The following is a 26,447-nucleotide window of genomic DNA, read 5'->3' on the forward strand; positions in this document are numbered from 1 at the left end:
ATCATCGAGATTGAAGCTCGCAGTCAACCGGGAGTACCTTGAAAGTAGATAACAATTAGAATTGTGTAATTTTAGAAATGTCTAACGCAACACCAGTGATCAAGCCTTCAAACAAAGAAAACACCCGTGTCTTCCTTGATGTAGACATTGGTGGTGAAAGAGGTTAGGATAGTTTCAATAAATGCGTTTAGTCAAAAAACTGGACTCGATAGGCTAATGGCTAGCTAGCAGAACCGGGTAATATTAGTTTATTGAAAAAGCACATTCATTCAAGCTAGCTAGCTAACTTTATCGTATTGTTAACGTTACGCTACAGCAAAACTGCAGCGACCAATGTAGCCATGTTAAATAAAAAATGTGCCATTTGCATGCTGTTTTAAACATTTAGATGCTTGTTTTGTTAGCTAATTTTACTGTCTGAGTGTACGTTAGTTAGCCTAGCAACTATGTTACCGTTCATTCGCAATTATAACTTACCAGTACATTGCATTTGAAGCACGTGCTGTCATGTCTTGCATGAATAGTCAACACACACCAGTATCTACCCGAGTATCCAGTTCAGGACTAACTTAAACGGCTTATTTTTATGAGTTAGTTACTACAACTACTTAGAAAATTGCATTTATCAAGACCAGCTGTCCACACAGTCGTGAACTTTTTTGTTTGATGTCACCAGTTGGCCGAATCGTGTTCGAACTGTTTGCTGATGTTGTCCCCAAAACTGCTGAAAACTTTCGAGCACTCTGTACTGGTGAAAAGGGAACTGGCAAAACCACAGGGAAACCACTCCATTTCAAAGGATGTCCTTTTCACAGGAGTAAGTAAATATGGCTTTCCACTGTTTGTGTGGAACTCCGCCCCAAACACCCACAGTTTCAAATTCATAAGTGGTTTATAGCTATGTAACTGATGCTTTATCTGCAGTAGCCATGTAGCTACATTTCCCCTCTCATTTTGTTCTAAATTACTACCTTGAAACCTATTTTACCGATGCATAGCTATTATAGATCACATCTATAATTCAGTAGTAAAAACATTTTATAGCAACAAACTTCAGAAAGTTAATGACCTCTTACTTGTATTTTACACTGTCAATCAATTTCAGTCATCAAGCAATTCATGATCCAGGGAGGTGATTTCTCCAACCAGAATGGCACTGGAGGAGAGAGCATCTATGGGGAGAAATTTGAAGATGAGAACTTCTATTACAAGGTAAGGATTTTCATAACGGCATGGAATAACATATAGCTGGGGCTAGTATAAATACCTGGCCCTAATCATAACATATACTTTTAGTTTTCTTCGTCATCTCTAAATTAACATGTGGGTGTTGGGTCTCCTCTCCAGCACGACAAAGAGGGCTTGCTGAGTATGGCCAATTCTGGACCAGCCACCAATGGCTCCCAGTTTTTCATCACCACTATGCCTACTGCTCATCTAGATGGCAAACATGTGGTCTTTGGACAAGTCTTGAAGGGGATGGGGCTGGTGAAAACACTGGAGGCCATAGAGACCAACGAGGACACGCCTGTCAAGGTAAATCAGTGAACGCAACTGCCACATTAAGTAGGAGCTTGGTGTAATGTGTGTGATGACATTATCATCAGAGGTTGTTTTGGGGCATATTAAAACTGCAGCAAGCTGTATGTTTTGTAGCCAGCAGGTAGATTACCTAGTATTTTTCTGTAAGGTGTGTGACACTTGTGAAATGCTCATCATGTATTAACAGTTTTGCTCTGATGTTTCTTTCCACATAGCCATGTGTAATTGCTGAGTGTGGTGAGCATAAAGATGGCGACGACTGGGGAGTAGCACCGAATGATGGCTCAGGGGACACCCATCCAGACTACCCAGAGGACTCCAACGTTGACCTAAAAGATGTTAGTAGGCCTACCTTTTTTTCTCTGAATGCTTCTCTTAAAATTTTCAGAGAATATTAGTAGTTCTTACTACTAAGTATTAATAAGCAAAGAATATTGTCTTAACCCTTATTCAACCTGAATCAGCATAGGTGTATTGATTTAGTCTGTCAAATTAAAAGTGTATCATGAACTATGAATTGCTATGATTGTGAAAATGGCATAAAAGTCTCACACTTGTCTTTTTGGTTAGGTTGACAAAGTCCTGTCTGCTGCTGAAGATATTAAGAATATTGGGAACAACTTCTTCAAGAACCAAGACTGGCAGTCTGCAATCAAGAAGTACTCCAAAGCTCTCAGGTGAAACATGGTCCCGAGCTCACTCTTTTCTTGCTGTGATTTGTGTGTGTACTAGGCCTGCTTGTGAACTAGGCCTGTCTGCTTGTTCATGACATGCTTTTGAATGTGCGATGACCATAGAAGTTGGCCAAATGGCACAGACCTGGGACCAGGCTAGCAAAGTGTGGACTAAATGGTGAAATGTGTCTCTTGCCAGGTATCTGGCGCTTGGCGGAGACGAGCAGGAGATTGAGAAGGCCCAAGCGAAGCTGGAGCCCACAGCGTTGAGCTGCATTCTCAACACAGCTGCCTGTAAACTGAAGATGCAGCTCTGGCAGGAAGCCATGGACAGTTGTGACGAGGTAAGTATTTTAGGCCAGCCAAAATCCTAGAAGCAAGCCCTATCACGCTACCATCACTAGGCTACAGTATGATTGTTTATTAATGGCAAAGATTCAAAGGCCATTCGTGGTCAGTACTGTAAGTCTCTATGGAACAGATTGAGTGCAACTTAGGATACGTGTATTTGTAGGTCAATTTGTAGATAAACATTTAAAAGAAACACTGAAGTGTGAAACTTAGTGCAGTTACTATTTAGTCTGATTTTGTGTGTTTGTTTTCAGGCACTGGAGTTGAACCAGAAAAACACTAAGGCTCTGTTCAGGAGGGCCCAGGCCTGGCAAGGACTGAAGGAGTACAGTAAAGCCATGGTAAAGAAAAACTTATCATACCAGACATATTTCTGACTTCAAAATGTGTAGCCTTGGTGCCAGCCTAACTAAAATGTGCTCTTTCTGGACTGGAACCCATGCCACAAAACTATTTATTTGCACTAAAGGATGCCGTCAAGAGTTGGGCCGACTCGTTTCTTAAATCAGTGAAGTTGACTTGTCACGGTGTCTGTTGACTCACTGAAATGTTTTCAACTTGTTCCATTAGAGTGATCTGAAGAAAGCTCAAGAAATTGCACCAGAGGATAAAGGTTTTTACTGCTTTTTTATTGTGACAATCAATGTCCTCACGTGTTCCTTTCAATATCCCAAAGGCTAACTATAGAATACATGGTCAATAGTGAGAGCAGTATATTTATCAAATTAAACTTGTTTAGAAACCCCCGTTGACAGATGTGCAACATTAGATTTTTCGTTTCATCATGATCGGTTGTTTTCCTTGCCTGACCAAGTGAATTTACTTTTTGCATCCTTTAACAGCAATCGGAAACGAGATGAAGAGAGTCCAGATAAAAGTGAAGGAGGAAAAGGAGAAAGAGAAGCAAATCTATTCCAAAATGTTTGCATGAAGGTATCGGACAATAATTTGATATAGGCCTATCCTTAAAGTCCACTTGCCAATAGTTATTTCGTTTAGGCAGCTAGCTCCAATACAGGTCCATATTGAAAACCAGGACCGTATAATCATATTGGCTGTTTAATGAGTGGCACACAAGGGTAGCTGAAAATGAAGTATAGATACGTAACAAAATGTAAGCATTTTTTTTGTTGAGGAAGCATAAACCTGTCAGCATTTTGTCAAGAGTATTTCACTGTATTAATTTCATATTCTGTCATGTTTACTCTGAATAACTAGTGTAATATCCCTTTATTTATATTTCTGAATGTTTAATATAAGCCATAAAGATGAAATGTGGTTGGTTAGTTGACTCTATTTCTAGAAATTTCCGTACTCCACCTGTATACAATGCAATTAAATACTACCTGTACGTTCAATGAGAGAAGTATAGAGTAAGACACCGAGGCACGGTAAATATTTTATTCACCCTCATACATTCTACCCACTAATGACATTATCTCATAGATCACATGCTGTTGTTGCTAATGGCACCTGCAACTAGCTAATGAAATAACCCTAAATTTTGGCACTGATTCAAAGAGATTTTGATCCATGTCAATGTAGCTTCTTCTGCTTATGGCATACAAATATATAAAATACTTTTTAGCTGCATTCAGAAAACCGTACATGAACCAAAGTCACTGTTTAATGCCCGTACTTTACAATGTTGACATTCAGTTCCATATCTAGGCACACAGTATAGTAGATTCTAAAAGCTGTCTTGGCAGCAAGCCCTGAATGTGTTTTTGCAGACACCACACTTGAGGTTTCTGACCTCACTGCTACAATTGGTGCCTCGTGATATGTCTGAATGAAAAGGGCAATCACATTCCGTTGTAGGCTGGTCCTCCGCTGCCTTCGGGCACCACCCAGTTGATGTTCTGGCTGGGGTCCTTGATGTCGCACGTCTTGCAGTGGACGCAGTTCTGAGCGTTGATCTGCAACCTCATACCTTCTCCAGTTTCGAGTGGAACGTACTCATATACACCTAGTGAAAGGGGAATGAAGGGAGTTAAGACAAATCTATTGACAACCCTAACTAATACTGTAAGTCTACTCTTGTGAAACATAGGTTAATGACTGATGTGAAAAATTATAGCTGTGCAGTGCAGTCCTCCCAGACAGTCACAATTCATTATCCATTAGATAATGAAATTACATTTCAATGGTGGTACTACTTACAATGAACAAAAATATAAACGCAACATGTAAAGCGTGTTGGTCCCATGTTTCATGACCTGAAATAAAAAAATCCCAGAAATGTTCAATTTTGTTCAGTGTAAATGCATGGTACTGCACAGAACAAAAATGCAACGATTTTACAGAGTTAGTTTATTTATTTCAATTTACAGATTTCCTGAAATTAAGGTTAAATAAAATGAATTTAACTAGGCAAGTCAATTAAGAACAAATTCTTAATTACAATGACGGCCTAACCGGTCGACGCTGGGCCAATTGTGCGCCGCCCTATGGGACTCCCAAACATGGCCGATTGTGATACAGCCTGGAATCAAACCAGGGTATATAGTGACGTCTCTAGCACGGAGATGCTGCGCCACTCGGGAGGCCCTAAACTATGGCTTTCACATGACTGGGGGGGGGGACTAGAATACGCTGTCATACTTGTTGATCCAGAGCATCCCAAACATGATCAATGGGTGACATGTCTGTTGAGTATGCAGGCCATGGAAGAACTGGAACATTTTCAGCTTACAGAAATTTTGTACAGATTCTTGCGACGTATGGGGCCGTGCATTATGTTGAAACATGAGGTGATGGCGGCAGATGAATAGCACAACAATGGGCCTCAGGTTCTCGTCACGATAGCTCATGCCTGCCCATACCATAACCCCACCACCACTGGGCACTCGGTCCACAACATTGATATAGGCAAACTTCTTGCCAACACATCTGCCCCATACAGTTGAAACTGGGGTTCATCCATGAAGAGCACACTTCTCCAGCGTACCAGTGGCCATCGAAGGTGAGCATTTTCCCAATAAAGTCGGTTACGACGCCAAATTGCAGTCAGGTCATGATCCTGGTGAGGACAACGAGCAAGTAAATTAACTTTCCTGAGACGGTTTCTGACAGTTTGCAGAAATTCTTTGGTTGTGCAAACCAAAAGTTTCATCCGCTGTCCGGGTAGCTGGTCTCAGACCATCCTGCAGGTGGAGAAACCGGATGTGGAGGTCCTGGGCTGGCGTGGTTACACGTGGTCTGCGGTTGTGAGGCCGGTTGAACGTACTGCCAAATTCTCTAAAACAACATGGGAGGCAGTTTATGGTGGGAGAAATGAACATAACATTTTCTGGAAACATCTCTGATAGACTTTCCTGAAGTCAGCATGCCAATTTCACGCTCCCTCAAAACTTGAGACATCACGGGCATTGTGTTGTGTGACCAAACTGCACATTTTAGAGTAGCCTTTTATTGTTCCCAGCACAAGATGCACCTGTGTAATGATCTTGCGGTTTAATCACCTTCTTGATATGCCACACCCGTCAGGTGGATGGATTATCTTGGCAAAGGACAAATGTTCACTAACAGGGATGTAAACAAATTTGTGAACAAAATTTGAGAGAAATAAGCTTTTTGTGCGTGTGACAATTTTTGGGGATCTTTTATTTCAGATCATGAAACATGGGACCAACACTTTACTTGTTGCGTTTATATTTTTGTTCAGTGTATTTAATGGGTGGTACTAAAAAGTTTTTAATTTACATTCTTTATGGATGGGAAACCATGAAAGAGATGCAGAAATATAAATCCCAGGTTCTAGGTCAGTAATTTAGGCCAGACATCTGGAGAAGACTGATTTCTAACAGTGTTGTCTGCATATCAAATCAATCATACTGTATTTATTACAGCTCTGCCTCTGTAGCAGTATTGGGTTTGATATTAATTTCACAGAGAATAAACCTGGCTGTGCCGAACAATATCAATGTCGAGTCATATTGGTTGTGCAGGCAATGACAGCACTTGGAAGCAGCAATGGTGTGCACTCTGCTTGGGTTTACTTTATTGATAGAGGGTCAGGTCTTTCAGTGGACAGTCATAACAGAGAGGAAGAGGCGATGCGAGAGGTTTTAAATCTGTCCAGGAAAATAAGCCCACCAAGTAGGGTTGCACATTTTGGGGAATATTCAAAAAGGTGGAAACTTTCCGTGGGAATTGACAGGAATATATGCAAATTAATATTAATACCATTTAAATGTAGATGTTTTTTGCATTGGATATATTTACCATATGGGGACAGAAACATAAACCTTTTACCTTATCATAAGTAGACATAATTGCAAATGATTAAATTCTTCCAATAGAAAAAAACAAAACAATTTAGTTACAAATTGAACATTAATTAAATGAGTTGACTCTTCATATGGGATGATATCACTGAGCAACAAAACAAAGTGAATATTGAATGAACCCCATTGATCCATCGCATCTCCCAAAAACATTTTCAACGTAGATCTGTAAAATGATAGTCTAGAAACTAAAGCTTTGGTTGTCTTCCTCTCAGGCTTCCATGTCTTCTTCCTGGAACTCCTCAATGTCCACCTCTTGAACATCAGACTGAGGCCTCATCTTCACTGTCACTTTCCAACCTTGTTGAGGATGGCTCGTTGTCAGGCTCAAAAAGCCTCAAATTTGCCCGGATGGCCACCAACCCTTGTATTGGTCAGAAACAAGGACCAGTTGCGCTCTGAGGCGACTGATGTTGGTGGGATTTGGAGGATGATGGAGGCAACAGGGGAAAGAGCCTCAGATCCACAAAGTCCCTTCCACCAGGTGGCTGATGAGATACGTTGGCACGACTGCCATATTGCATCTCCATCCCAAAGCCCTTGCTTGGAAGTGTACTTTGTCAGACTGGCAAGAATCTTGCCCTCATCCAGGCCAAGGCAGCGATAGTAGTGATAACACCATAGGCCTTGTTGATCTCTGCACCAGGCAGGATGCTCTTGCCAGCATACTTGGGGTCCAGCATGTACGCTGCGGAGTGTATGGGCTTCAGGCAGAAGTTAACACGCTTTTTGATGTATTTCAGAACTGCAGTTTCCTCTGCTTGGAGCAACTGTGAAGTGGGCAGGGCAGTACGGATTTCTTCTCTTACATCTGCAAGCAGTCTGAACATCAGACAGGATGGCATTGTCTCCATCAATCCGTGCAATGGCTACTGCGATAGGTTTCAGGAGTTTCAGGCTTCTTACCACTCTCTCCCAAAATACATCATCCAGGAGGATCCTCTTGATGGGGCTGTCTATATCGGCAGACTGTGATATGGCCATTTCTTGAAGATACTCCTTCCCCTCCAGGAAACTGTCAAACAAACCTTAACAGGTGTTGCTGGGCAGCTTCAATGTGGTCTTCTTATTCTTCTCACTTTGCTTGGTGAGGTAGATTGCTGCTGTAACTTGATGACCCTTCACATACCTAACCATTTCCTTGGCTCTCTTGTAGAGTGTATCCATTGTTTTCAGTGCCATGATGTCCTTGAAGCAGATTCAATGCATGAGCAGCACAGCCAATGGGTGTGATGTGAGGGTAGGACTCCTCCACTTTAGACCAAGCATCCTTCATGTTCGCAGCATAGTCTGTCACCAGTGCAAATACCTTCTGTGGTCCATGGTCATTGATGACTGCCTTCAGCTCATCTGCAATGTAGAGACCGGTGTGTCTGTTGTTCCTTGTGTCTGTGCTCTTGTAGAATACTGGTTGAGGGGTGGCGGTGTAGTTATTTATTCCTTGCCCACGAACATTCGACCACCCATTAGAGAAGATTGCAATACAGTCTATGATTTGCTTGACCTTCACTTGAACTCTATTGAATTCTGCATCCAGCAAATGAGTAGATAAATCATGTCTGCTTGGAGGGGTGCATGCTGGGCGAAGAACATTCAAAAATCTCTTCCAATACACATGGCCTGTGAGCATCAGAGGTGAACCAGTTGCATACACAGCTCGAGCAAGACATTCATCAGCATCTCTCTGACTACATTCCCCCATTGAGTCAAAAAACATCTAATTCCAGGAGGACCATGAGCTGTTGATATCAATAAGGTGTCTGATTCATAATTTTCACCTCGAATAGAAGTAGAAGGACTTTTGTCAGAGGTTGTGAGCGCTGAGGGAACTTTATGCACTTGGCCAGATGATTCTGCATCTTTGTTGCATTCTTCACATATGATTTGGCACAGTATTTGCAAATGTACTAAGCTTTTCCTTTTACATTAGCTGCAGTGAAATGTCTCCACACATCAGATAGTACCCGTGGCATTTTCCTGTAAAGATTAGGGGGGAAAATGACAAGAAAAAAAACTAAATACAATTCCATGTACAGATAAATAGTTAAGCAGTTAGATTAAACTCCTTTGTAAGATAAATGTTTTAAAATGAAACATGGAAACGGGTGTGGAAACAGGTGAATTAACACTCAGTTAGCAGGCTCAAGCAAGCTAAAAACCCACATGGTACCAAAAACAAACTAGCAGAAATTGTTAACAAGTTAGAAATTATTTAAACACTTTGCTGTAGGCTACTATTTACTAGCTAACAAAAAAATAATGTGTCATATAAAATACACTGCTCAAAAAAATAAAGGTATAAAAATAAAAATAAAGTCAATCACACTTCTGTGAAATCAAACTGTCCACTTAGGAAGCAACACTGATTGACAATAAATTTCACATGCTGTTGTGCAAATGGAATAGACAAAAGGTGGAAATTATAGGCAATTAGCAAGACACCCCCAAAAAAGGAGTGATTCTGCTGGTGGTGACCACAGACCACTTCTCAGTTCCTATGCTTCCTGGCTGATGTTTTGGTCACTTTTGAATGCTGGCGGTGCTCTCACTCTAGTGGTAGCATGAGACGGAGTCTACAACCCACACAAGTGGCTCAGGTAGTGCAGTTCATCCAGGATGGCACATCAATGCGAGCTGTGGCAAAAAGGTTTGCTGTGTCTGTCAGCGTAGTGTCCAGAGCATGGAGGCGCTACCAGGAGACAGGCCAGTACATCAGGAGACGTGGAGGAGGCTGTAGGAGGGCAACAACCCAGCAGCAGGACCGCTACCTCCGCCTTTGTGCAAGGAGGAGCACTGCCAGAGCCCTGCAAAATGACCTCCAGCAGGCCACAAATGTGCATGTGTCTGCTCAAACGGTCAGAAACAGACTCCATGAGGGTGGTATGAGGGCCCGACGTCCACAGGTGGGGTTGTGCTTACAGCCCAACACTGTGCAGGACGTTTGGCATTTGCCAGAGAACACCAAGATTGGCAAATTCGCCACTGGCGCCCTGTGCTCTTCACAGATGAAAGCAGGTTCACACTGAGCACATGTGACAGACGTGACAGTCTGGAGACGCCGTGGAGAACGTTCTGCTGCCTGCAACATCCTCCAGCATGACCGGTTTGGCGGTGGGTCAGTCATGGTGTGGGGTGGCATTTCTTTATGGGGCCGCACAGCCCTCCATGTGCTCGCCAGAGGTAGCCTGACTGCCATTAGGTACCGAGATGAGATCCTCAGACCCCTTGTGAGACCATATGCTGGTGCGGTTGGCCCTGGGTTCCTCCTAATGTGTCAGAGTGTGTCAGCAGTTCCTGCAAGAGGAAGGCATTGATGCTATGGACTGGCCCGCCCGTTCCCCAGACCTGAATCCAATTGAGCACATCTGGGACATCATGTCTTGCTCCATCCACCAACGCCACGTTGCACCACAGACTGTCCAGGAGTTGGCGGATGCTTTAGTCCAGGTCTGGGAGGAGATCCCTCAGGAGACCATCCGCCACCTCATCAGGAGCATGCCCAGGCGTTGTAGGGAGGTCATACAGGCACGTGGAGGCCACACACACCACCGAGCCTCATTTTGACTTGTTTTAAGGACATTACATCAAAGTTGGATCAGCCTGTAGTGTGGTTTTCCACTTTAATTTTGAGTGTGACTCCAAATCCAGACCTCCATGGGTTGATAAATTTGATTTCCATTGATCATTTTTGTGTGATTTTGTTGTCAGCACATTCAACTATGTAAGGAAAAAAGTATTTAAGAATATTTCATTCATTCAGATCTAGGATGTGTTATTTTAGTGTTCCCTTTATTTTTTTGAGCAGTGTATATTCAACCCACCCAGTATTGTAATCAAAACTTACCAGAAAGGATGTAGTCCTTGGCTCAGACAGTGTAGTAGTGTGGGCTCAATAGCATCTCAGTAGTATGCAAGATATTGAGAATCAGCTGTACATGTGATGGAAGAGTGCGCTGCAAGTGCGCTGATGGAAGAATGCACTGTGCATGCAAAGGTTGCAATTCCATTGAATTGGGGATAGTTTAACCAAAATATGCCACTATACTAAGAATTGCCTCATGTGTATCCCACAAAAAAAGCTAACTGTTTTGATGAATTTAAGCAAAATTCCCCCAAATTCCCAGGCTTAATTTGCCATGGAAAATTTCTGAAATTTTTCGTCCCTTTGCAACCCTACCACCAAGTGAGGCATTTTTGTATAGAGGTCAACGAGTGACGAATTTGGTTAACAAATAATGTATTGCTAATGTGCTACGTGAGGTTTATTTGATCTAATATAATTTCGTAATGGTTAGGTTGTAATGAATGCACTGATAAGTGGACACACGTGGCATTTCGGCAACTTTGGAAAATAAAAATACTTCTTTATATCAGAGTTTTGCTGGTTGTAATAGAGATCGAGGACTCATGGATATAACACTTTTTAGCATGGACATTGCCATAGAGGGCTTCCACCATTTTAAAGTAGTCAACTGGGTGGGGATTCCTATGAGCTGAGAGCAATCAGCCAATGAAGAAGAAAATTGACTACTATGTTGCCACAGACACTATAATGCAGGGCTGCCCAACCCTCTTCCTGGAGATCTACCGTCCTGTGGGTTTTCAGTCCAACCCTTTAACACACCTGATTCTACTAATTAGCTGATCAACAAGACCTTAACTAGCTTAATCAGATACGCTAAATTAGGGTTGGACTGAAAACCTACAGGACAGTAGATCTCCAGGAAGAGGGTTGGGCAGCCCTGCATAATGGCACAGATCCAAAGATAAGTCCTTCATCACTATGGCCCATTGTTCACACGCGTTCTAGCGCACCTGATCTTGCCTCCTCCCGCCTGCCTTCCATGTTTGAGGACATGTATTACCATTGTTAGAGTGGTCACGTCTATCTTGTCAATATAATAATCAATCTTTGGTAATATCCAATTATACCCCTGGCCTAGCCCCATACCTCCTACTTGGAGTTCCATGTTCCAGGTCGTCCTCATTGCAGTCATGCTGCACAGATTATCCTACACTACAAAAGTATGTAGACACCTGCTCGTCAAACATCTCATTCCAAAATCATGGGCATTAATATGGAGCGATTAGACCTGGCTTCTCCAAACTGTTGCTACAAAGTTGGAAGAACAGAACCGTCTAGAATGTAATTGTATGCTGTAGCGTTACAATTTCTCTTCCCTTCACACAACTAAGGCGCCTAGCCCGAACCATAAAAAACAGCCCCAGGCCATTATTCCTCCTCCACCAAACTTTACAGTTGGCACTATGTATTAGGGCAGGTAGCGTTCTCCTGGCATCCACCAAACTCAGATTTGTCCGTCAGACTGCCAGATGGTGAAGCGTGATTCATCACTCCAGAGAACGCGTTTCCACTGCCCCAGAGTTCAATGGCAGTGAGCTTTACACCCCTCCAGCCGACGCTTGGCATTGCGCATGGTGATCTTAGGCTTGCGTGCGGCTGCTCGGCCATGGAAATCAATTTTATGAAGCTCCCGACGAACTCGGTAGGGAGTGTTGCAACCGCAGACAGACGATTTTTACGCGCTTCAGCACTTGGTGGTCCTGTTCAGTGAGTTTGTGTGGCCTACCACTTCACGGCTGAGCCGTTGTTGCTCCTGGACGTTTCCACTTCACAATAACATCACTTACAGTTGACCGGGGCAGCTCTAGCAGGGCAGAAATTTGACAAACAAACTTGTTGGAAAGGTGGCATCCTACAACTGTCCCACATTGAAAGTCACTGAGCTCTTCAGTAAGGCCATTCTACGCCAATGTTTGTCTATGTAGATTGCATGGCTGTGTGCTTGATTCTATACACCTGTCATATACACTTGTCAGCAACGGGTGTGACTGAAATAGCCAAATCCACTCATTTGTATCTCAAAACGCCTGGAGGCACCACAGTAATATTACACAGCAATCTTCAGAGATGCGAAGCACGACTGCAGTAGAAGACAACCTGGCAGAGGTGGAAAAAGTACCCAATTCTCATACTTGAGTAAAAGTATAGATACCTTAATAGAAAGTTACTGAAGTAAAAGTCACCCAGTAAAATACTACTCGAGTAAAAGTCAAAGTATTTGGTTTTAAATATACTTAAATATGAAAAGTACATTTAATTGCGAAAATATACTTACGTATCAAAAGTAAAAGTATAAATAATTTCAAATTCCTTATATTAAGCAAACCAGACGGCACGATTTTCTTGTTTTTAAAATGCATGGATAGCCAGGGTCACACTCCAACACTATTTACAAAAGATGTATGTGTGTTTATTGAGTCTGCCAGAACATAAGGCAGTAGGGGTAACCACGTGTTCTCTTGATAAGTGCATGAATTTTACAATTTTCCTGTTCTGCTAAGCATTCAAAATTTAGAGTTCTTTTGGGTGTCAGGGAAAATGTATGGAGTAAAAAGTACAATATTTTCTTCAGGAATGTAGTGAAGTAAAAGTTGCCAAAAATATAAATAGTAAAGTACAGACACCCAAAAAAACTTTAGTACTTTGAAGTATTTTTACACTACTGCAACCTGGAACACAACCCTTAACATATTGCTCAATTCTATCCAACCCTTTAAGATCTAAGTGATGTTCCTATGGTGTATGGGCGAAGGATGGATGTGTAATTGTGCATCAGTGGTACCTGCTGGACAGAAGCGCTGCTCAGGCCCATCATAGATGGCCAGGTTGTTGGTCACGGGGATGCTGTCATCCTTCAGGGTGAGGTGGGGGGGCTGGTCCCCCTCGTGGTTGGTGCCACTCAGAGCCACCGAGGAGAGCAGGTCGAAGCTCAGCTTGCCGTCGGGCTTGGGGTACTCGATGGCCGTGCACTCCTTAGCCGGTTTCAGCTGGGCCGAGTCCAGGCCTAGGGTAAAAGAGTTGGAAGTTATCAAACCTTACAGGGCAGACCAGATAAAATAACCTTGGTTTGTTCCCTGAGGCAATACACTCAGCCTGAGCATGATTTTGCTGTTGCCTTGTCCGAAGACAACTTGGCTTAAACAGAAAGACTAGCATCCAGGAGAGGGCTACTTGTTGTTCTTACTTTTTCTCACATTTAAAGAGTTGCTATATAACCATCTGATGAACGTATCATACAAAACAACCTCAATATGTTGTACCTGCATGTTTCAGTGTCCATGGCTCCTTCCCTCTGAGTATCCAATAGAAGACACCGGTGTAGACCATGCCCCCGTACAGCCCAAAGTAGTTGTGGAACGAGGGCCTGATGTTCCTTACTGAGTACAGCTCTTTCCAGATCCAAGACTTCTTTAAATTGTCCTCATATTCAGGTACATGAAGTCCTGGAGGACATCAGATAATAACTCATTGTAAAGCAGAAGATGTTAGAATATCACCCACAAATTAAACTGCTCATTTACTTTGTGTAAAAACTCCATTCATGTACATACAAAAATGAAACTGGAAAGAAGCAATTAACATCAATGTTCTCCTATTGGCTTTAGTGATAAGAGTCTCTTCAACAAATTACACTCTTTAATAGTGTATTGAGTGCATATTTTATTGTGTTGAAATGTGCCTCAGGTTTCACCTCAAGTAACCAGAGGTGTGTGTGTGCATTTAATCAAAGGAAAGGGTTTTGGTCTGGCTTAATCCTTAAGAGTCCCCGTGCGTCAGTCTCATTACCACAATAAAAAAATCCCCATCAAAATCTGTCTGTTTAAGCTAGATATGTTTTTTTTTTGGTATGGGCTGCATCTTAATCCACCGCATCCGCTTATGTGGGCCTTCCGCCGCTGAGGTGGAAGGTGGCTGAGCTACAGTGGTGTTTGTCAGACCAGGAGATATCCCGAAAATCGGTCTTCTCACAAAAACGTTTGTGGAGTCCAACTGGTTTGGCCTAGAAAATAATATGATCACCATGGAAATGAGACTCTCACAATGGTCTTCTCCATTTTGCTCTAAGACACCCCCCCCCCAGCAGTTAGGTTACCTGCAGTTTCAGATGCTAGGTCCTTGGCTGTGACTTTGGGGAAGATGGCCTCTGCGGCCAGCATGCCACTCTTCATGGCCGTGTGGGTGCCTTTAATCTTTGGTACGTTCATGAAGCCCGGACTGCATCCGATAAGCATACCCCCAGGGAATGTCACTTTAGGTAGGCACTGGATGGAAGAACAGACAGGTAAAGATTATAATCTTGAATGTAACCTCAGAACCAGTGGAAAACCTGACATCAGATTGATGCATTTCCCATTTTTGCTGCCAAGACACACAGTAGCCAGGTTTCCATTGACCCAGGTTTATTAAACACAAGCAATGTCGCTAAAATGTTTTTCAAAAATCAAAAAACATTTTTATCTATTTGACAGGGATGGATTTTTCTTTTGTGAAACTTTCTTTATAATGGAAACTGATGACTGATTAATAATTTCAAGGTACGTGGGGCACATGATGTCATCACGTAACCATAAAGCTCCACTCCACATTGAATTGTAGATGCTACTGCTTGCTAAAATCACATTTTTCAACTATAAAGTGTTTATTTGCAGGATAAGGATTGTCCTGACTTTCGAGAATGCCTGTATTGCTTCACCTTGCATTTCTGGTTGGCTGGCAAGTTTTGCCATCCAATTATTTCAGATCTGAAGGAGTGCAAGTTGGCACATGAGAATTATTAGAATATGGATGATATTAGTTAATTCTTGAATTCTATCCATGCTGGCTTTAGGGTCTATACCTGAGACATATAGGTAAGAGGGCATATAGGCTGTCCCCAATTTATTAATGCACAACATCTAAATGAATAATGGAAACACTTTATTTTTTTTGCGACTTCATTACATCATGAAGTCCAGCTGTTTTTATTGACACAAGACAGTCCAATGGAAACGCACCGTAGCAGGCAATTGTCACATCTACTTTCTATGCAAACTCTAAAAAAACTGGACAAGTTAATGGAAGCAGTTATCGTCACTGAAGCATGCACAGAGCAACACACTCACACACCTTTGAGTAGTTCATAAATAATATACACATGACACACACACCTGATAGCCTCCCTCATTGAGCGCCCTGGCTCCGTAAGCGATTCTGTTCCCTCCCTCCAGGGTCTTGGCAATGAAGGGGTGGTGCTTCCATCGCTGGAACTCTCTGAAAGGGCTGAGGTACGGGTTGGTGTAGTCAAGCCCAACCTGGGAGTGGGGTAATACACAACATTCGTTTTTGACCTCAATGTATGATCTACATAAAAGTTTTAGCTATACACATCTCAAGTAGGGCTGTGGTGGTCATGACATTTTGACAGACGGTTATGCCAGTCTCACGGTAATTGACCGTTAATTAACATAAACACATTTAGCATCTCCAGGCCTCAACGCAAACATGCCACTGATGCACGCCTTTGGAACATCCACATAAAAAAGGCTAATAAATCCATTTAATATACACCATCACAATAAATCCACTATTTATTTTAGGCAGTTCCAAAGAAACATTATATGAAGAAAATGTATTTTAGAAGAACAGAATTTGAGTGTCTGCTGTATGGTATCTGGTTATGCGCCATGCCATAGGCTTGTTAATTTAGCAGACAAGATATGCTTAGAAGTCTCCTGCAATTATTTTATATTATAGTAAGAATAATATAATTGAACTTAGCTGAATAAAATAGAGTATGCATATAAAGTGGCTATGTTGAGCGTAAGAGTGATAACTTTAAACAGTTCCTATACGCTAGATTTAGAGTTATTTAGCAACTTTATTTGTGAATTATACAAACCTTAGAATGTCTTAGAAATCAAAACATAACATGGTGCGACTATAGGCTATTGATGATTTAAGAAAGTCGCAAAAAAGCTTGCCCCCTGTTCCTTGCCTCAGGTTGCACATGCTGTTCTCTCATCAAGTGATCATATTTTCACCCTCCAGACTATTCTCAATGTAATTTTGTCTTTACTTACATGTAAAATTAGTTTCGATTTAGAATGGCCCATTATCAAATGGACAGGAACAGGTGCAGGGGCCAAAATACATCCTTATGCACCCGAATAGCGAATGGAGGCCGCTTTCCCACGGTTAGTTTTTTAATCATGCCAGGTAACCAAGTGAAATATGTTCAGAAACATCGATAGTAACACGTTTTCACAATGAAACACATTTCATTAAACTGTTGACAGCCCCTCTTTCTGCGCGTTTGAGAAAGGAATGAAGGAGAGATGGAGATATTCTGTAGCTAAACGTAAATGTGTCAGCCTATTAATTATGAAAATATATTATTACTAGGCTATTCAACATCAAATACAAATTCACTATCATTGTAGGCTAACTCTGTAAGCCGCCCTGCACAATAAATGAACCAACAGCATCTCCTAGGCCTACAGTATATATTCTCTCCCAGACTCATGCATAGAACGTTTGGAGCGTAACATAAGATAACTAGTCCATCCAGAACGTATACTATTACAGTCCACACTCAAATGCGATTACTAGAATTTGTAAAAAAATAAATAAAAAAAAGACAGCGATTACCGCTGTGAGTCTTCCTGGGTAAGTCTAAGAGCTTTGCACACCTGGATTGTACAATATTTGCACATTATTCTTAAAAAAATTCTTCAAGCTCTGTCAAGTTGGTTGTTGATTATTGATAGACAGCCATTTTCAAGAATTGCCATAACATTCTTCTTGATAAGCAACTCTAGTGTATACTGTATTTGGCCTTGTATTTTAGGTTTAGGGCTGTCCCCCCCCAAAATTATAATCTTGGTCAACCAAGAATGTGGGAGATCTGTCGACGTGCCCTTGAGCAGGGCGTTGACCCTGGATGCTTCGTTGTGTCGCTCTGAATGGGAGTCTGTTGGATGACTGGTGTGGTGTAGTTGTTGAGCGGCTTCACTGCAAGTATATTGTATGTTTTTGGATATTCAATAAAAATAATAATTAAACATATATATTTTTTTTTTAAGTTGTCTGTTCTTTCGACCAATCAATTGGCCGACATTTTTCCACGTATTTTTCCACATATTAGATACATCCTGTGTGTTTTAAACAAATCAACTATACGCACTGAGCTTGTCTGATGCCTTAAGCGAACTGTTTGATTAAATAATTAAGACACACAAATGACTAGAGGGATTCCAACCGCAACTGATTTGATTGTGCCGGGCCTGGCTCAGACTTGCTGTGACGTGTAAAAAAAGACAGCTAGTGACAGTGTGACAAACACCCGTTGTCTTGCTCTCCTCCCTGCTGCAGCAACTACCACAGAACATCAACAGTGTATCGCACCTTCCGTGTTGCTGAAGCTGCAACATAATTACAGCCATTTGACTGAAAGGTTGTTTACCGAAATCACTCAATTGTTTCGAAAAATAACATTCCCTATTCCCTCAACCCATGCTCTCTTTATGTGACATGTAACATCACATGTACGTGACAAATAAGGCCTGACCTATAGCTAATCATAATCACATTAATAAATAGGTTATAACACATGTAACTGCAATATGGATGCAGAGGATGTGACAAATAAACTCGAAATGGGGGAATGTTTACTGGTTGCTCAGGAGGTAAAGGGGAAGTCAGATGTGTGGAATAAAATTGATTAGTTGTGGAAAATACTGGAGATCAAGAAAAAGGTCCTGTTAGATTACAATATAATTTTTCTGACCGTTTGGAACAATGTAAACACTAATTAAATTAAGCGTATCAGAGAGTCTGTTGCAAAAAATTGTAAAGCCTTTATCACAGCAAAGACTAAAAACTGTTGCATTCATTCGGGTTAGGCCTATTTATTGTTTATGCTAATTATTCAATGGTCGCTTTGTTATTTTATTTTAAAACAAATGCTTGTTTGCATTTCACATCATAAATGACCCGTATACTGTGTGATGACATGAACAAACACATTATTGATTGATACAGTGGCCTATATGTATTGAAATATAAGCCAGAGTACGCTACGGTATTAAGACTAAACACTACGCACTCTTAGGCCTACAGCTAGATGGTGGTTATACAACACCGCTATACTAAGCCTACTAATGATAATGACATTACTTATAATGATCATAATAATAACAATAAGTAGCTCAATGAAAAAGGGTTATTATTATAATAAATATAATTTTAGACAATTTGGAACAGTGTAAACACTAAATAAATTATAAATAATACCAGAGAGGCTGGTCTAACAAAAAAAGTGTAAAGCCTTTATTACAGCATAGCAAAGATTAAAAACAGACGAATGTGTTGCGGGAGGCTTGGTGCTCACGGAATCAGTAGGCTATTAAACAAACACTCAACAGAAGCAGGATCTGTCTAATTTCTAAAGATGTATGTGGATGATTTATTTAACAGTTAGGCTATTGATTATAGATCAAATTAAGTTGGGGTTTCCTCTCCAACTTTCTTAGACAATTAAGGCCAGGGCTGTTTTCTCGTCCCCTAACGCTGCTGCTGCCTCCACTGCATTGTTTTCAACACCAATATGCTGGTTAACTTTGTTATTATGCACATAGCAACATGGTCTAGGAAAAGGCGCCAATTTAACAGTGCACTGATGGGTTTTAGAACCACTATGCAATGTGGGAGAAAGCGCATGTTATAAAATGTATAATACCGTGTAATAATATAACCATATACAATTTTAGTAGCACGTCTTAGACTGATGGACTGTGCCACCCCCACGGCCTCCACAATGGATCAGTCCACTCAAATAGGCACGAATCAGACAGGTTTCTTGTACACCACGATTTCTTTGTTTATTTGCTACTGCTCGACTAAAGAAATCTCGACCAGTCGACTAAATGGGGTCAGACCTATTTAAGTTATTGTCCTGCTGAAAGGTGAATTTGTCTCCCGTGTCTGTGGGAAAGCAAACTGAAATGTAAGTAGTTCTGTCCTTGACCTGTTCTTGTCTACTGATGTTCTGTATTATATGGCAATCTGTATTGTGTTTCATGTTTTGTGTGAACGCCACGAAGAGTAGCTGCTGGTTTTGCAACAGCTAATGGGGATCCTAATAAAATACCAAATACAAAACCAAGTTTTCAAATTAGGTTAGTATTGTGGAATAACTACAATGTTGTTGATCCATCCTCAGTTCTCACAGCCATTCAATTCTGTAACTGTTATAAAGTCACTATTGGCCTCGTGGTGAAATCCCTGAGTGGTTTCCTTCATCTCCGGCAACTGAGTAGTGACTGGGTGTATTGATATACCATCCAAAGTGTAATTAATAACTTTACCATGCTCAAAGGGACACAACAAAATGTGGAAAAAGTCAAGGCATGCGAATACTTTATTATTTTGTATAATACCCCCCCCCTTTTCTTTACTCCAAACTTACAGAAACAAACAGACTACATACATGTCATCATCAGACTACATATAATCTGCCCAGATCTCCATCTCTAGTGTCTGAATTATTGTTTGCCACTTGGCCTTAAAATTGTATGGTCGCCCATGCTATTTCAATAATAAGTAATTAGATTTTTCCATTGCGTCTCAATGATGGCGGATTGATTGACTTCCAAGTTTTTAGTATACATTTTTTCAAGATAAGTAATGAGAAGAATCATCCAGCCCATTGGGCATCTCATGTCTTCAAATATGCAGACAGACGGATTAAAGTAAGTTTACATTGTAATACCTCTGACAGACAGCTTTCTAGCTCCACCTACAAGTTCCAGACTTTATAACATTCCCAGAAAGCATGGGTTATTGAGTCATTATTAGTTTTACACTTAAGTCATGACTCTGCCATTGTGCTGTAGAATTTGTGAATTTTGACTCTTGTATAATCAATTCTATACATTAGGTTTATACTGGATTAAGAGTACATTTTCATTAACTGTAATTGCATTAGTTATGCTCCAACTTTCCTCCAAGTCTTGGTTCCAATAGTTTATATATTTTTTTCTAAGAGATTTTTAGTTGGATATGCTCTCTGCAAGGTTTTGCATATCTGCCCTATTACATGAACATCCTTTGACTCAAATACGATTCCCTCAAGGTTGCTCTGATACCACAACATTTTGATTTGAAATCTTCTGGATATGTAAATTGCATGTATTTTAAACTAATCTACATTGGTCAGTACAATATTTTTATTAAAATGTATTAATTCAGCTGGAAAGTTGAAAGCTTCCGAAGTTGACTGGAAAAGGCCATTCAAGATGAACGCCTTTTCGCCATGAACAGCCATTATTGATCAATCTATATCTTGTTTTTTTGCATATTGTATTAAACTTGTTCTTGTATTTGTTTGTAAGTGTCAATTTTTAATAAACTGTTTGGTTGATATGTGTCAAGTCTGGTAAGACTTTTGCCATTCTATTGATTATAAGCTTTGTTATTATTCGTCACAATTTATTAAACTTAGGGGTCTATAAAATCAGCAGGTGACTACAGATTTTCCTGGTTTTAATATAACCGAAATAACTATTTGATACCTGGAACTAGGAAGCACTGAATTGAATGATGTGTGTTGTCATTTGTGTAAATAGAGTGGGGGGGGCTACTTTGTCCCAAAATGTTGAATAGAATTCCATGGGAAAGCAATCCATTCCTGGTGCTTTTCTCCGTGTGAATGTTTAACAGTATCTAATATTTATTCTTGGGTGATCTCTGTTTTTAGTGATTATTTTTGGTTTGCTGATAGTTGCTTCAGAGTTGTTGAGTCTAAGAAGGATATAGGATCCGTCCAACTGTTGTTTAATTCTGATTTATATAAATTGTGAATGCTTTCTGAAGGCACTGTATAGGCCTATGCGTCTGCATAAGCTAATGGTCTACATGCTACGTATTAAACGCTTTGAAATAATCGTCACCTTAGAAAGCACTGTCCTTTTCGTTGTGTTTGGCTTTGAAACATCCTCAACGACCATGTTTTCCACTCAGTTTCAACCTGCTGTTGAACATCTTTCTTCAAATTGATCGATCACAGTGAGGTCAAACAATGTAGCCTAACGGTAGGTTTTAAAACCATGATACTGTTTTGATTATGTGTTTGATATGAATTTCGAAGGTATTTGCATTGATGTCAGAGCGGTTAGAGGGACAATAGAGCGCTGAGTAACAGACCATTAGCGACTTGATGGTTAGCGAGTTGGTACCATACCAATGCATGTCCAGAGTGCATAAAAGGAGATTACCGTGACTCAGCGGTCACGTGGAATTTGACTGCGGTCATGTCTCATGACTGCCGGTGTGGTGGTAATACGGTCACCGTAACAGCCCTAAGTTGTTATTTTAGGCCTAATTAAGATTCACATGATAAGCTGACAAACATCCCCTTAAAAAGGCCAATAAGATAATGGGTAGAGGTATACTACATTGACATACACTGACCTCAGTGGTAAAAAGGTTACTTCATTTAGAGTTCAGACCGTTTGAAAGTGTTAGCATGTCTAGTAGTTTGACTGTTGCCATTAAATGGCATCAAGAAGCCAAAATGGCCACCATAACAGGGACTCACCACAACGCCCAAGGCCACCAGTGGCTCGCCCTCGTTCAGGTGGTAGAGGAAGGAGCCGCCGTACGTGTTCCTGTTCAGCGGCCAGCCCACCGAATGCTCCACTCTGCCCGGTCTCCACTTCTTCTCATCAATCAGCCACACCTGGTCAAACAGAGAAATAACACCATTCATGGAAGTCGTTCTGCATAAAAGCATCTGCTAAATGACTCCAATGTAAAATGTAATCAATATGCCATTCTAATTTGGATCCATTTAGAAATAATAGCTACTACAAATTATAATAAATGAATGGACCATTTCAATCTGTAATGGATGACTGGTTGAAAACAGAAGACCAAGTATAGAGTATTTGTTTAATTCTGCCCAAATACAAAGACACTTTGAGAAAGACACTTTGGGATTTGAGTAGGCAGGGGGAGTTACCTCTTTTAGGCCAATGGCGTAGGTCTGTGGTTCACAGTTCTCCCTGAGGTTGAACTGCCTGTAGAGCTGCTTGGCCAAGTGGCCATGGCAGCCCTCTCCGAACAGTGTCACTTTAGCATGGAGTTCCATCCCCCTCTCAAACACGTCCTGCAGAGGCAATGTAGAGGAGCATGTTATTCTGATACACCAGGGATGAGGCTACTTGTCATAAATACTCTATTCAGTGCTGATTCTTCCTTGTTTTTAATCAAACTTGCCGTTTTTACAGTCCAACTCTAAACTTCCAAAGTCATACTGTATGCTTCACATTGGTGAATAAGTGACTGTACTGAAGTTTACCTTTGGCGAACCATCCTTAGCGATACCCACGTCATTGGTGGCAATTCCTTTCACACTTCCATCTTCATGAAATAAAACCTAAAAAACACAATCAGAAATTAAACACTTTTGAAAGTAGAATACAAGCGAACACGATCAATGAAAGCCAGTCATGTCCCGTCAACACATCGCAGTGAAATCAGTTATCGATCTCAGGCATGAAAACGACTCAAAATATCACGGCCTATATTTGGACAACGGCATCCAATTATGTAAATGTTTACAGAGAAAAATCTGACATTCGAGAAAAGATCAATGTAGCTTGTCAACAGTAATTGTCACCCCTACATTAGTAAGATGGCCTGTGTTTTCTTAAAATGTGAGAGAGGTAGAGAGTGGGCAGGGCTCACCTCAGCAGCAGCGTAGCCGGGGTAAATCTCCACTCCCAGCTCCTCAGCCTGCTCTCCCAACCAACGCACAAAGTGGCCCAGCCGCACAATGTAGTTCCCATGGTTGTTCATGGGCAGACCTATAGGAAAATCAAACAATTGCACAGAAACAGACTGAACATTCAAGGCTAATACCATAATTTCTGTATGTTTATAACAGAGCTTACAGGTGACAAGCTAGAGGTGTCATTTCATGTAAACATGCATGTGACTTTACCTGGCAACATTGGGACAGGGATTCTGTATTTCTTGGTTAGAAGGCTAAACACATCCTCTGTCACTGGTGTGTTCAAGGGTGCCTAAGGGAAGAGTACAAAAATAGCGTTAGCACTTTATCTTTAGCCTGTGTTGCTTGAAGACATTCCAGTGGGAAGTATCACAGTGTTGTCTGGGACTGTGATGCACTGTCATAGTTGTCTAAGAATGAAAAAAAAGACCAAGAAAATGCCAGGTCCATATCCTGTGTGTATCCGTCTAACACAAGATGTCTGTGAATTGAGCATATGCTGCATATCCCTCACAGCCTTTCTAATAATAAAGAGCAGAGATGTGGACAATTTCATTTTAATCTCTCTCAGTGGAAAGAAACTACTGCAGAGTAAACTCAGTGAGAAGATGCTTCTTTCCTCTGAATGACATTGTAATATTGTAACATTTCCAACAGACCGACTGAAGCAGCCTCCAATTTTATTTTTTACTTTAGTTTCTTTAGTAAATATTTTCTTAACTCTATTTCTTGAACTGCATTGTTGGTTAAGGGCTTGTAAGTAAGCATCCATTCTATCCTACCCTGCCTTTCCAACGTCTTCGAAAGCCAAGTCAACAAACAGATTACCGACCATTTTGAATCCCACCGCACCTTCTCAGCTATGCAATCTGGTTTCAGAGCTGGTCATGGGTGCACCTTAGCCACGCTCAAGGTCCTAAACGATATCTTAACCGCCATCGATAAGAAACAATACTGTGCAGCCGTATTCATCGACCTGGCCAAGGCTTTCGACTCTGTCAATCACCACATCCTCATCGGCAGGCTCAATAGCATTGGTTTCTCAAATGATTGCCTCGCCTGGTTTACCAACTACTTCTCTGATAGAGTTCAGTGTGTCAAATCGGAGGGCCTGTTGTCCGAGCCTCTGGCAGTCTCTATGAGGGTGCCACAAGGTTCAATTCTTGGGCCGACTCTCTTCTCTGTATACATCAATGATGTCGCTCTTGCTGCTGGTGAGTCTCTGATCCACCTCTACGCAGACGACACCATTCTGTATACTTCTGGCCCTTCTTTGGACACTGTTTTTTAACCTCCAGACGAGCTTCAATGCCATACAACTCTCCTTCCGTGGCCTCCAACTGCTCTTAAATACAAGTAAAACTAAATGCATGCTCTTCAACCGATCGCTGCCTGCACCTGCCCGCCCGTCCAGCATCACTACTCTGGACGGTTCTGACTTAGAATATGTGGACAACTACAAATACCTAGATGTCTGGTTAGACTGTAAACTCTCCTTCCAGACTCACATCAAACATCTCCAATCCAAAGTCAAATCTAGAATTGGCTTCCTATTTCGCAACAAAGCATCCTTCACTCATGCTGCCAAACATACACTCGTAAAACTGATCAACTTGTTCTCAACTGCCCTACCCGGTTAAATAAAGGTGAAATAAAATTTAAAAAAATATCTAGCATTGAATACCTGAAGACTTGGTGCGACCAAATCATGTGTTGGTGCCATCAACTTTAAAAAGTTGGTCGCAAGTGTCACCAGTGGAAAAAGTCTTAAGCCCTGCACACTAACATACCCCTCTCTCCTTCCAGTCTGGGAAGAGCTCGTTGAGGGCGCTGGGCTCCAGGCAGGCCCCGGAGAGAGTGTGTGCGCCGATCTGAGAGGCCTTCTCCACCAGGCAGACACGCAGCTCCTTCTCCTGCTCGTTGGCCAGCTGCTTCAGCCGGATGGCTGCCGACAGCCCTGCGGGACCCCCGCCCACTATCACTACATCAGCCTCGTCGGCAAACCGCTCCATCTCCACACCTGGCCATAGACAAAACACCACACACAAATAGGTATGTCACCAATTGGGTTTGGAACTTGGGTCGTCTGAGCGGCACAGGACTGTGTTAGCCCACTGAGCTACAGCGACAGTCATTAGCTTGGGAGAGCTCACACAAGTCTTCAGGACTCGGGCAAGGTTACACAAGCCTCTGTATGACAAACTGGAATGAATAGCAGTATGTAGTACTATCTAATATCAAAAGTGGAAATGTGTAGTGCTGACATCAGAGTTCCAATAACTTAACTTACAATAGTATACACTGAAGGACAAATGTTTGTTTTAGGAAGACATAAGCCTAATATATTCCCCAGTCACTCACATATGAGATTATTTAAAAGTTAACATGAGATTAGGTGAGAAAAACAAAGGTGTTTGGGTGTTGCATAATGCAATACATTCCATTTCAGACTGTGTGCCATAGATGAGGTGAACCATAGATGAGGAGGATTACCCCCATAGCAGGTCTTTGTCCCTGGGGCAGATTGTGTAATGTGATGTTATGTACCTTCACGTAGCAGGGCTTTGTCCCTGGGGCAGATTGTGCAGTGTGATGTTCTGTACCTTCCCATCGTGGGTCTTTGTCCCTGGGGCAGATTGTGCACTGTGATGTTATGTACCTTCCCATCGTGGGTCTTTGTCCCTGGGGCAGATTGTGTAATGTGATGTTATGTACCTTCCCATCGTGGGTCTTTGTCCCTGGGGCAGATTGTGCAGTGTGATGTTCTGTACCTTCCCATCGTGGGTCTTTGTCCCTGGGGCAGATTGTGCAGTGTGATGTTATGTACCTTCCCATCGTGGGTCTTTGTCCCTGGGGCAGATTGTGCAGTGTGATGTTATGTACCTTCCCATCGTGGGTCTTTATCCCTGGGGCAGATTGTGCAGTGTGATGTTATGTACCTTCCCATCGTGGGT

The 26,447-nt window shown here is 41.6% G+C and overlaps 2 protein-coding genes across 5 annotated transcripts in view; one reads left to right on the forward strand and one right to left on the reverse strand.

Annotated features, from left to right (window-relative positions):
• Positions 1 to 3,953, forward strand: LOC120048029 (peptidyl-prolyl cis-trans isomerase D-like). Of its 2 annotated transcripts, XM_038993703.1 has the most exons (10): positions 1 to 162; positions 677 to 817; positions 1,106 to 1,212; positions 1,348 to 1,536; positions 1,758 to 1,880; positions 2,113 to 2,219; positions 2,416 to 2,560; positions 2,822 to 2,908; positions 3,138 to 3,180; positions 3,410 to 3,953. In XM_038993703.1, exons 1-10 carry the CDS (start codon positions 78 to 80, stop codon positions 3,496 to 3,498), a joined length of 1,116 nt encoding a protein of 371 aa, XP_038849631.1. In that variant the 5' UTR covers positions 1 to 77; the 3' UTR covers positions 3,499 to 3,953. The 2 variants fall into 2 exon arrangements, with proteins under 2 accessions (XP_038849631.1, XP_038849632.1); XM_038993704.1 differs by lacking the exon at positions 3,138 to 3,180.
• Positions 3,178 to 26,447, reverse strand: part of LOC120048028 (electron transfer flavoprotein-ubiquinone oxidoreductase, mitochondrial-like) — a 24,992-nt gene continuing 1,722 nt past the window's right edge. For 2 of the 3 annotated variants that reach the window (XM_038993701.1, XM_038993700.1), the window contains exons 3-13: positions 25,284 to 25,513; positions 23,704 to 23,785; positions 23,448 to 23,566; positions 23,059 to 23,136; positions 22,720 to 22,866; positions 22,297 to 22,437; positions 15,869 to 16,012; positions 14,815 to 14,983; positions 13,982 to 14,164; positions 13,504 to 13,725; positions 3,178 to 4,536 (exon numbers count right to left, since the gene is read on the reverse strand). In XM_038993701.1, the coding sequence (XP_038849629.1) occupies positions 4,373 to 4,536; positions 13,504 to 13,725; positions 13,982 to 14,164; positions 14,815 to 14,983; positions 15,869 to 16,012; positions 22,297 to 22,437; positions 22,720 to 22,866; positions 23,059 to 23,136; positions 23,448 to 23,566; positions 23,704 to 23,785; positions 25,284 to 25,505 (1,671 nt within the window). In that variant the 5' untranslated portion in view covers positions 25,506 to 25,513 and the 3' untranslated portion in view covers positions 3,178 to 4,372. Of the gene's footprint in view, positions 4,537 to 13,503; positions 13,726 to 13,981; positions 14,165 to 14,814; positions 14,984 to 15,868; positions 16,013 to 22,296; positions 22,438 to 22,719; positions 22,867 to 23,058; positions 23,137 to 23,447; positions 23,567 to 23,703; positions 23,786 to 25,283; positions 25,514 to 26,096; positions 26,128 to 26,447 lie in introns of those variants that run through there. The other variant, XM_038993702.1, reaches the window with a different exon arrangement.

This window comes from Salvelinus namaycush, chromosome 5, assembly GCF_016432855.1.
Source record: "Salvelinus namaycush isolate Seneca chromosome 5, SaNama_1.0, whole genome shotgun sequence".
NCBI classification, from domain to species: Eukaryota; Metazoa; Chordata; class Actinopteri; order Salmoniformes; family Salmonidae; genus Salvelinus; species Salvelinus namaycush.

Bases quoted from the DNA above. Each gene is read 5' to 3' on its own strand.
- LOC120048029 (XM_038993703.1), top strand. From the start codon at position 78: ATGTCTAACGCAACACCAGTGATCAAGCCTTCAAACAAAGAAAACACC. The intron at 1,213-1,347 runs GTAAGGATTTTC...TCTCCTCTCCAG, and splicing joins ATGAGAACTTCTATTACAAG to CACGACAAAGAGGGCTTGCT. The intron at 1,881-2,112 runs GTTAGTAGGCCT...CTTTTTGGTTAG, and splicing joins CCAACGTTGACCTAAAAGAT to GTTGACAAAGTCCTGTCTGC.